This window comes from Sorghum bicolor, chromosome 9, assembly GCF_000003195.3.
Source record: "Sorghum bicolor cultivar BTx623 chromosome 9, Sorghum_bicolor_NCBIv3, whole genome shotgun sequence".
Taxonomy (NCBI): Eukaryota; Viridiplantae; Streptophyta; class Magnoliopsida; order Poales; family Poaceae; genus Sorghum; species Sorghum bicolor.
In genome coordinates this window covers 52,173,827-52,185,097 of record NC_012878.2, presented here as the reverse complement: position 1 = coordinate 52,185,097, position 11,271 = coordinate 52,173,827, and the positions used below count along the sequence as shown (strand labels likewise).

General features: G+C 44.2%; 2 protein-coding genes across 4 annotated transcripts; one reads left to right on the top strand and one right to left on the bottom strand.

Annotated features, from left to right (window-relative positions):
* On the top strand, window positions 99-4,218 carry LOC8072556 (DNA-directed RNA polymerases II, IV and V subunit 9A). Of its 3 annotated transcripts, none has more exons than XM_021447234.1 (6): window positions 99-660; window positions 1,373-1,451; window positions 2,621-2,678; window positions 2,760-2,835; window positions 3,295-3,453; window positions 3,941-4,205. In XM_021447234.1, exons 3-6 carry the CDS (start codon window positions 2,650-2,652, stop codon window positions 4,019-4,021), a joined length of 345 nt encoding a protein of 114 aa, XP_021302909.1. In that variant the 5' UTR covers window positions 99-660; window positions 1,373-1,451; window positions 2,621-2,649; the 3' UTR covers window positions 4,022-4,205. The 3 variants fall into 3 exon arrangements, with proteins under 3 accessions (XP_021302909.1, XP_021302910.1, XP_002441228.1); XM_021447235.1 differs by lacking the exon at window positions 99-660 and adding an exon at window positions 955-973 and having other exon boundaries at window positions 3,941-4,218; XM_002441183.2 differs by lacking the exon at window positions 99-660 and adding an exon at window positions 992-1,010 and having other exon boundaries at window positions 3,941-4,218.
* Window positions 5,216-7,035, bottom strand: LOC8061779 (protein GPR107). The gene has a single exon (XM_002439883.2). The coding sequence runs from the start codon at window positions 6,867-6,869 to the stop codon at window positions 5,487-5,489; it is 1,383 nt and encodes a 460-aa protein (XP_002439928.1). The 5' UTR covers window positions 6,870-7,035; the 3' UTR covers window positions 5,216-5,486.

The window sequence follows — 11,271 nt, the reverse complement described above, 5'->3', positions numbered from 1 at the left end:
CAGGTACTGCCTGCCAGGTGGGCCATGCCAGGCTAGGGCACCAGCTGCAGATGAGGACAAGTGAAGGGAATCAACCAAATATCAATCAACAGAATACCTTACTAGTACTAGTTGGGTTGCTAACAGTCCAAGTCTTGTGTTTTTTCTAGTAAGAAAGATAAAACTGGCCAATGTTAGCAGGCCGGAGATGGAAGCCGGACCGGGTAGCGAGCTGGAGGGACGGATGAGGGAGGCGCGGGCGGACAGAGATCGACAAGCCGCGATGATTTTTCCCGCTGCTCCTTCGGTTCCGCATCCGCTTCGGCGTTCATGTGTATGGAATAGCGGGGAGGAGAAGCAGTGCCGAGAAGCGCGCCGTTTGGGGCCGTGGGCTCGATTTTTTTTGTTTCGCCAGAATCTGTCAAGAATCCGTTCCAAAAATGTTGGCTGTTGGCACGGTGTGAACTGCACGCCGCACGTCCCCCGCCTGGCCAAATCTTGCTGCGGCCGGGACGCGCGCGGGAGGCGGGACCGGGACGGGACTACCTCCGCAAACGCACACACAGTCACGGAGGTCGTCAGCACCCAACACCACCCCCACGCAGTCCCGACTCCGGTTCCGCCGCCACCGACCACCGCTGCCGCTGGTTACGAGCGCCGCCACTGCTTGCGCCAATCCAGGTACGCTGCCTCCATCTCCTCCTCCTCCTCCCCCTTTTCCTCATCCCGTTTCCCCTGCAAAATGCAAAGTTTGTCTCGTCATTGCCTCCCCATATCCCCATCTCCCCCTGTCCTCCTGATCCATTCCCTTGTCGCTAGGATTTTGAGTCTTCTAGCTTGACTATGCGCGATTCGTTGGAGGCCTCACCAGTTGCATGAAGTTGCATCTCTCCACCCTCGTCCCCTTCCCCTCCACCGACTGCTAGCCTACTCAAATCCATTAGAGATGGTTTTGTGAGTTCTTGATATGTTCTTGTGTGCGTTGTGCTCCAAGGTGAACAAAACTCACTTCGGAATCTGATGCCTTCAAGGTGTAGAAAACTGAATTGCTAGCACTAGAATCTCTCTGTGCATCCAAGTGCTCTTTTTTGTTCATATATGTACTTGCTTGATGATCCTCTGGTATTTAGTACTTTACTGTTATTTGTTCCTTGGATATTAGTCTTAACAAACCACCCAACAATGATGATTTGCTCATTTGACAAAGGAAAATACTGTGTGGTAACAGCTACTTTCCTTTATTAGTTCTGTGAATGTGTCATTTTCCACCTGCAGTAATCCAAATGCTGTCCACTATAATGTTTTTGTGTATGTATCATTTATCTTATTTCACCTAGCTATCCGTGATCTTTATTATTTTTTTAGCTTATTTGTGTTTCTAAATTCACTTCAGATAATAGGTGTGAAGTCTTATCCAGGTTCAGCGAGATCAGATTGCATTTCCAGCAGAAACAAGTAGTTACTTTCATATTGTAAGTGTTGAGCATTGTATTTTTCTAATTAAATCTTTTGGCAAGTTGTAATTGTATGAACATGATGTGTATGCACTTATGCCGTTCAAATAAACCCCGACATATGACCTGTATGCAGTTTGATCCAGGCAGCATGTATGTGCATTTTGTCGTATAAACTATTTGAATTATTAGCGCAGGCACGCAGCTCTAAGCTATTCGTTCGTCGAAGAAAATAAGGTCTTGTTTAGTTGTGAACTTTTTTTGGATTTCGCTACTGTAGCACTTTCGTTTGTATTTGGCAAATATTGTTCGATTATGTGCTCAAAAGATTCGTCTTGCGATTTACAGGTAAACTGTGCAATTAGTTATTTTTTCATCTACATTTAGTGCTCCATGCATATGCCGCAAGATTCGATGTGACAAGGAATCTTGAAAACTTTTTGGATTTTGGTGGGAACTAAACAAGGCCTAAATACAGTAATAAAACATCGCAGCAACACTGCAGTGTTTCTTGCCATGGAACCATTCCATGTCAATCCAAGTCATCCCAAATAATTAACTTCAGCGGTGGTTTAAACCCTCACGGTGGAAGGGGACTGGATGGGAGGGAGGGATTAACACAATCCTCCTCTGGGTCATTTCTCCTCTAGAATGTAAACCCCACATGCCAAACGAAGCCTTAAGTTTTTTTCTCTCTCTAGCTGATTGTAATGTTGATGCAAGGGGGTTGGGTCGATCCTTTTTTTTTCCTATAAATAACAGCAGCTGTGGAACATTATTATCTGCTTGGTACTGATGGGTGCGGTAACCAGCAACCTGAAGTCTGCTGGATTATCGACACATGGATGTTAAGCATAAATGTACAAATCAGAACTTTAGCAGGTCATAGGACAAAACTTTGCCCCTGTTGATGCCATCAGGTTAATAAATTTCTCTGTATCTATCAGATACCACAGCTAAGAAAATTCACAAATTTACCATTTTGTTTCTCGGTTGTAGGTAGAGCTTATATTTTTCTTACTTATGCTCACATCTCCCAGTTGCACTTTGAAATTGCAATGTGATTTGTAATTCACTGTATCAAGAATAGTCAGATGGTAATTCACTACGGAGATGCATGATAAATTTAGCTGTGTTCCGTTTCGACCATTGGACAATCTGATGAAATCTCTCTGGTTTCCATTCAGGGCTTGAAGAAGACACTACTGCTGCAACCATGAGCACCATGAAGTTTTGCCGTGAGTGGTATGCACCCTTCTACATTGATCATCTTCCTCTCTCTTGCATTAGATTGATCATACAGTTACTTGATGGATGGACGTGCAGCAACAACATCCTGTACCCCAAGGAGGAGAGAGACAGGCGCACCCTATTCTTCGCATGTCGCAACTGTGAGCACCAGGTACAACTCATCAACCTCTATCCTTGTTCCACCAACAAATCCAATCCAATGTTCCTGCTATACCCCTCATGAGTGCGTCACTACAAGAATGGTGTTTGGGCACAGCACTTGGATGATGGGGCTCGGATGAGGACTAAAATGTTTATAGGATGGGGGTTGTTCCCTTTTTTTCCCCAAATTTTAAGATTTTGGTAGGGTCATGCCAATGATATGTGTGCCCTTCATTTCCATCTTTGGCTAGTTAATTTCCTCATTTATTTCATGTATGCATAGCAAAGTTAAACATAATTGTAACAGGAAAATGATTATCCTGTTCCTGTCCACACCAAAAATACTACACTTGTCCTACAGTGTTTGTTGTGTCTGTGTTTAATGAATGGTGAATTGAGTAATTTGCCATCCCTCAAACACCCTTTCTTCTGCTTACAAGTTAACAGAACTATTCCTGGTCCGATTCAGGAGGTCTCTGACAATAACTGCGTCTATCGGAACGAGGTGCACCACACTGCTGGGGAGCGAACGCAGGTCTTGCAGGATGTAGCTTCTGACCCCACTCTTCCCAGAACCAAGACTGTTCGCTGTAGTGCTTGTGGGCATGGAGAGGCTGTTTTCTTCCAGGTTTTTTTTTCTTGTTTTGCCTTGTCGCATTTTCATGGGTTGCATTTTCATGTTATATTGTTATGCAATCTAAATGACTTGTTAAACAACATAGTTCGCCAAAATTCTGCACCTTGTCAATGTTAACTTTGGATGTTGCATCCCCTTTTTTTGGCAGTATGTATCCTATCCTATATATGTTGAGGCCTGCATCTATATCCCTGACATGAACATGTCCTAATTGACAAGTCAGGAGTCAGTTCCCAAGAAAATGTGGCCTTGTATTATTGTTTTGTGCCAGAATAAGAGTCCTCTTTTGTGGAGTAATACTACTAAATGCCATTAGAGGCGTAGCGCAAATCACTTTGCATGTCTCTTTCTGTATTCTTCAAAATTACCACATCTGCAGTTAAGCAATATTTATATTTCAATAGTTGCAATTGATGGCACTGATCCTACTTATGTTTTGAGACAATCTTAATCCCAATGCTGTTTTTATCATTTGCAGGCCACAGCAAGAGGGGAGGAGGGGATGACCCTGTTCTTTGTGTGCTGCAGCCCAGATTGTGGTAATCGGTGGAGGGAATGATGCGATGAAATTTTGGCTCTAATAGTTCCATCATAACTTGAAACTGAACTTGTTTTGTGATTTTCTTGGAACTATGTATTTCAACGTCGTGTTTTATGTTAGGAATAATGAGAGAATGTTTTTCCAATATTTTCCTTGTTCTATATGTGATATGTCATATGTAGCTCCACTACATAGTCGCATATGCTTGCTGTGTATATTGTGCTTGTACTTTAGGCCACTGCATAGCTGCGATTTGACCCTGGGTCTTCAGACAAGGTTGTTGCACGCCTGTGCCAGCGAAGATTCTATTCTGACATATTTTTAACATGGTAGCAACTTGGACATGGGGAGCACGTCTCGCACGAACAAGAGCGAGGAGCCTCAGTACTTTCTCCTTTGCATTCGTTGCTTTTGATTAGCCCCGCTCATCGACGAGATCCTGCCTTGATTCTACACTTCATTTTTTTCGAGAGTTTTCTTGTTTGCAGTAGTAGTTGTTAGTGGCTTGAAACTGAATCATCCAACCTGTGTTGTCAATCAGCAACCAGCAGTGCCAAAAGAAAAGCTGGACAGTGACGCAATACCAATGCAAAGCAAAATGTGCCCCAGCCATTCCACATGCTCAGCTAGTCAGCTAGTTTTCCTGCCTCAATCATGCCAGTGTGTGTACGGAGTATATGTGACCATAGTTTACCATGAGACAATGCTAGTATCTGACCAAGACTCTACACGCATGTAGAGGTATGCAACAAAGGTCTTGTTTAGTTCACTCCGAAATCCAAAAAGTTTTCAAGATTTTCCGTCACATCGAATTTTGTGGCACATGCATGAAGCATTAAATATAGACGAAAACAAAAACTAATTACACAGTTTATCTGTAAATCGCGAGACGAATCTTTTGATCCTAGTTAGTTCATGATTGGACAATATTTGTCAAATAAAAATAAAATGCTACAGTAACGAAATCCGAAATTTTTTTGAACTAAACAAGGCCAAAGCATTGCAGGAATTCAAAAGATATAGGACAAGGTAGGCAGGAAAGTAGAACAAGTCAAATGTGCCAAAGTGACGAAGACGGCTCACCACAAAATATGTAGCGCACTTCAAACTTCTAGAGCCCCGTTCGCTTGAACTTATCAGCACTGCTTTTTAGCTATGAAAACAAGCTTTTTTTTTCCCCAGCCAGACGAACAGTTAAATGTGCTCATAAACTTTGTGCCGAAACAGGAGTAGTTGCTGCTGATTGCATTGCAAGCAAGAAAACTTCTTGAACATGGTGGTATAAGTTAAGTAATCTGTGTTTCATCAGTAAAATACTAGTAAAAATCTGAAATCTACAAGAAGAACAAAACGATCTCACATCCCATCGGTACATACAAAGCCGTGTCCGGCCGGGCATTTGAAGTATGATCAAGATCACAGGGAGTGAAGATCAAACGAACGTGGCATGGAGACTCTCGTATGAATCACTCGCTGCATCTCCTCATAGCTCGAATTCCTCTTCTCGGAGCACCATCTCTGCGGCCTCTTCTTCATCTTCATCGAGAGAGAAGTAGTGGCTCTTCTCGGCCGGCCTGAATGTGTAGAACATGAACAGGTAGAACGCCAGGGTGGCCATCTCCTCTGCCAAAACGCTCACCCACCGGTACTTGTAGCTGGCAACCGTCTTGAGCGCATACACGACGATCCTAGTGAAGTAGAGGTACCCAATCACCACGACGTAGAACTGCCGGAACAGTGTGAGCTTGGAGAGGTTCCGCGCCGCCTTGCCGTCGGTCTTGGACGTCTCCCTGAGCGACCGGATGGACCAGACGACCGGGAAGAGCACCGCGCAACAGCACGCCACATCCACGAAGAGCAAGATCTGATTCCATGTCACCCAGCTCTCCATGAAGGGCCCTGTCTCCCCAATGACAGCGGCGGCGATGTTGGCGGTGACCTGGAGCGGGATCACGGCCATGAGCACCTTCTTCTCCCGGTCCTGCAGGACCGGCTTCAAGAAGGACCACCCCGTGCCGACCAGCGCGATCACCGCGAAGAGGATGACACCCTTCACGAGCTGGAAGAGGTAGAAGGCCACATCCCATCCGTGCGGCGTCCCCGTGACGCGGATGTAGTGCTGGTCCTCGGCGGCGGAGAGGCAGAAGAGCAGGCGCGCGACGAGGAGGCCCGACATGAGGTGGTGGATCTGGTGCGCGGACACGCGGTCGCGGGAGAGGGTGAGGTACCCCCAGGCGGCCAGGAACGCGGCGTAGCAGAAGGCGAAGAAGCCGTAGATGGCCGGCAGGGGCGCCTGGCCGACGGGGAGGTAGTCCTTGGAGCCGTCGGCGTTGACGTTGTACATCTCGGTGCGGACGGTCATGGAGACGAGCGCCTCCGGGGCGCAGTTGGCGAAGAAGAGGGTGTACTCGTCGGGGCGGGTGACCGGGAAGGACTTGTTGTAGTGGCCGCCCTTCATGTTTTTGAAGGTGAAGAGCTTCTTCACGTAGGGGCTGTCGAGCACGCACCCGGCGCCGGCGCCGGAGCTCCCATCGGGGTCCTCGCCGCCGCCGTTGGTCGCCGCGGCGCGCTTCTCCCGCGTGGGCCCCTCCTGCGCCTCGTCGATGGCGTGGAGGAGGGACTCGTCGGAGAGGAGGAAGAACCCGAGCTCCGCGTTGTCCGGCCGCGCGACGGGGGAGGAGACGGCGGCGCCAGAGACGATGATCCGGACCCGGCCAGACTTGGAGAAGCCGAATTTCTCGAACATGATGGACGAGCGCGGGTCCTCCCTGAAGGACTCCTTCCTGATCTCGGCCGCCACGGGGGGCGCCAGGGCTCCCGCGACGGCGAAGACGAGCAGAAGAAGGCGGCCCGCCGGCGCGGCCATGGAGGAAGCGGTGGCCGCGGCGAGATCTGTGGGGGCGGCGGCGCGGGGCGGAGGATGAGGACGAAATGAGTGGGAGTGTGTCGGTTACGGATGAATCGTCATCGTCGGGGACGGGGAGGGTCTTGTTGTGGTAGGTGTGGACGTGAGGTGGTTCGGATGCGCTTTGAGATTGGCGCCAGTGTGGTGGTATTTGACACTTTTGACTTCGTTCGTCGGTCGGGCAGTGTGGTTGGTGTTTGGCCGCTGACCGGAAACTGGAAAGGAGAGTGACCTGCGTCGGCGTCGTCCAGCTGAGGTATTTCAAAATGGGACGTCTAACATTCGAAATGGGACGTCTAACATTCGATTAGATCCAATTGAGGTTCTTCTGTTCTAGATAAATTTCAGTTAGCTGAAAACCAAAAAATAAAAAAAAAAACGATTGGGCCCTAAGAAATCATGTGGTCCTAAGAAAACACAAGGCACATAATAACAAAAACTACACCACGAAATATCTCATAAATCCACCATGTACAAGTAGTAGAAAATAAAGGAAAATGGCGGTTACCTATCCAAGACAAGCTTCAAACTGGGTGAATTTAAAGAAAAAAAGAAGTGGAAGATAAACAAAATTATTGTCTGTGTGTGGGGTTCCTGAAGATATTTTTTTTGTAGCAGTATATTAGCAAAAACAGTTTGGTCTTGTTTCAAACAGGTGCTAGGTTGGGACAAAATTCCAAGAACGGTACAAGACAAATCTTAGAACCGGATTCCTTTAATTAGGAGCTCGCTTGAGCTTATCAGCTAAATTTGTCAGTCATTTAACAGTTTTTTTTTACAACAAATCAGCGAACAATATTTTCAGCCATGACTTATCAGCCAAATGAACAAGAATGACATGTTTTAAGGAAAACTGAGGATATGGAAGGTGAAGGTGTGATTTGAGATTTTGAGAGTTGGTTTCTTTTTTATTTTTGTAGTTTGTCGCTAATCTAGGTTTAGGGTTTTGCAAGTTGGTTGTTTTAGTTTTTGCGGGTTTTTTTTTGTAAGCTGGTTTCCTAGCATGTCTCTGTACTCTTACAATGCTTTATAAAAGCAGGGGGTTTTATCTGTAAAAAAAAGATAAATGAAAATGAAGCAAAACACAATAAATAAAAAAGGAAAATGGTAAATAAAAACCAGCCTAACAAAGGGAAACTAGAAAAAGAAAAGGAGAAAATAGAGAAAAGAGAATAAAAAGTAAAGAAATTCTGAGCAACTCCATATTGTTCGTATGATAAAGATGGATTTTGTTGAAAAATAACCGTCAACAAATTTTTAATTAGATCTTGAAAAATATTGTCATCCTCTATTATGAATTTATTGCTAGTTTCTTTTGAAGTTGAATTTCTTGCTAGTTAAGATGAAGAGTAACATTGACTCTATAAAGTGCGCACGAGATTTAGAAAACGAGTTTAAGAAAACTACTGGAAATTCTGCTAAAGAACTATTGGAAATGCTCTATATGTCTAAAACATGCAGTGGGCCTTCGTGACCGTGCCTTAGTTGGAGGCCTGGTTTTATAGACAAAATGGGCTAGATCAAATAGCTGGATCGAATCAACATATAGGAAAATAGAAGAGGATAAGAGAGTTGACTCCTGTCTCGTCTAGTTGGCCAAAAAGAAGAAGAAGATTTTTTTAAAAAAATAGATCAATAGGTTACGAACCTTTTGGAGTACAGGAATAATGCAAAATTTATACAGTTATTTTATTTATCACGAAAAAAAGTAGACAAAAAAAACTTTCCTATCTTCCAAATGGCTTTAAAAGGTTCGCGTGCTCTATAGATGACCATGGGGCCGGGCCGGGTACGAACTGTAGCGTGTCGTGCCGATTTGGCCCGCTTGCCTACTGTGCCGTGTCTTAGCGGCCCGCGTGTCTGGCCTTTGGCCTAAGCACGGGCTCACGGAGCTGACTTCGTGCCGTGCCAGCCCGCGTAGCCCGGCGGGCCGGGCCAGCACAACCCGATTTTGTAAAAAAAAATAAAATAACGACACAATGACAATGATCACTTCACCAACATAATGCCACAATCAATTTTTTACAACTCTCAACTTCTCAGATTCACAATCTCAGTCTTAAGTCATAGAAATAACATCAAAAAACATATAACATAAAAATGAGTTGTTTGTGCAATGCCCATAGAGGTGGTACCGAGCCGTTACCGGGCCAACCCCTAAAACTCGGTCCGGGCCGTGCCAGCCCACGGGCTCAGAGGTTGACCCAAGCACAGCCCGCACCACCGGGCCGAGCCGGCCTAGGTCCACGAGTTACCAGGCCGGGCTGTGCTCAGGCCGGACCAAAATGTCGTGTCGTGGGCCGGGCCATCGTGCCTCGAGCTACATGGCTATCTATAGCGTGCTCAGCCAATCCGCTGTCGTCAACCTGTGTGGGCTAGGCTAGAAATGACCACATGGGCCTTAAGCGCGTAGACGGATGGGCCCTTCGGTATGTTGGACTGCTCCTGGTAGGCGCTGAAGATGAGTACTCCAGTACAAAGTCCTCCCATGCCAGGAAATCGACAGACACCACACCGCCACCAGGGTCTTGTTTAGTTGTAAAAAATTTTACAAATAGACACTATAGTAGTTTGTTTGTATTTAATAAATATTATTTATCATAGATTAATTAAACTTAAAAAATTTGCCTCACAAAATATAGATAAACTATATAATTAGTTATTTTTAACCTATATTTAATACTTTATTCATGTGCCGAAAGATTTGATGTGATGGAGAATCTAAAGTTTTTTTACACAATTTATAACAAACTAAACAAAGCCCAAGGATTCGACGAAGGTGGCAGTGGCAACGTGCATGTAGGAGTATGAATCATTCTGTACCGGATAGAATGTGTCTGTGCGAATTGGATGAGGGTTTGTTTAAATCCGAATTTTCTTTTTTTTTTGGATTCGCTACCGTAGCATTCTTGTTTCTATTTAGTAAATAGTATCTAATTATATACTAACTAGATTTAAAAAAATCATCTCGTGATTTACTACCAAATTATGTAATTAGTTATTTTTATATATATTTAATGCTCCATTTATGTGTCGCAAGATTCGATGTGACTGAGAATTTTGAAAAATTTTTGGTTTTGAGGTGAACTAAACAAGGCCTGACCCTCACTAAAAACTTGCTTATTTCCAAAAATTTTACAAAGTTTTTCAAGATTTTCCGTCACGTATTCACATCAAATCTTGTGACACAAGTATAGAACATTAAATATAGACAAAAAATAATTAATTATATAGTTTACCTATATTTTACGAGATGAATTTTTTAAACCTAATTAATCTATGATTAGACAATATTTATCAAACACAAACAAAAAATATTACTATGTTCATTTTAAAAAAATGCAACTAAACACCATCAAGATGTCATTGTTGATCTCGGGGCCTCGGGCGGCTTCGCGCATCGCTTCCCGCTTATAGCCAATCCAGTCCCCATCAACCATCTATCCTGCCTGCCATCCGTCTCCTGATCCAGCTAATTTTCGGATGACACACAGCATAGCCACATGGTACGGCTGCGACCACCACCGCCATTATCACTGGACGTCGAGGTTGATTTGTTACGAAAAAAGAAACACTATTCTATAGCTTATAGCTTAAAGATAGTGTTTATGAGTTCAAGTGAGGGCCGTGAGGCTTTGTTCAGTTCTCATTTTTTTATTTTAGGTATTATAACATTTTTAATTTATTTGACAATTATTATCTAATTATGGACTAACTAAGTTTAAAAGATTCATCATATGATTTATAGATAAAATGTATAATTAATTTTTTTATTTCATTTATATTTAATATTTTATTTATTTGCTGTAAAATTTGATGTGATGGAAAAATTTTAAAAAAATTTAGTTTTTGAGATGAACTAAACAAGGCCTGAACATGGAGCTTCTGCCTTTCTGGAAGCACTACGAGGTCGCGCGTAGGGTAAAGACACGGTTGCTTCAAGGCACCACACGCCCACACCCGAGGTACCGCAGGACGCCAAGCAACTTCGAGAGGGCGCGGCTGCCGCGTAGTCGTACGTGCCGGAAACGGGAGGGAAATGACGGGTGCACCGTGCACGTACGAAATCCCATGCCGGAAAGCAACCGCCTGCCTCTCTCAGCTCCTTTTTTTTTTCCTGAGTGGAGGTCAGGCATATTCGCACAGGCTATACCGGACATGCTCTTTCTTGACAACAGGATAAAGGCCTTGTTTAGTTCTTAAAAAATTTTGTAAAATTTTTCAGATTCTCCGTCACATCGAATCTTTAGACACATGCATTAAGTATTAAATATAGATAAAAATAAAAACTAATTACACAGTTTGGTCGAAATTGACGAGACGAATCTTTTGAATCTAGTTAGTCTATAATTGGATAATATTT

What these genes read in the sequence shown, in the direction of transcription:
- LOC8072556 (XM_021447235.1), top strand. Translation starts at nt 2,650, where the DNA reads ATGAGCACCATGAAGTTTTGCCGTGAGTG. An exon ending in GTCGCAACTGTGAGCACCAG is followed by an intron (nt 2,836 to 3,294) that starts GTACAACTCATC and finishes GGTCCGATTCAG; the next exon opens with GAGGTCTCTGACAATAACTG. An exon ending in GAGAGGCTGTTTTCTTCCAG is followed by an intron (nt 3,454 to 3,940) that starts GTTTTTTTTTCT and finishes TATCATTTGCAG; the next exon opens with GCCACAGCAAGAGGGGAGGA.
- LOC8061779 (XM_002439883.2), bottom strand. Translation starts at nt 6,869, where the DNA reads ATGGCCGCGCCGGCGGGCCGCCTTCTTCTGCTCGTCTTCGCCGTCGCG.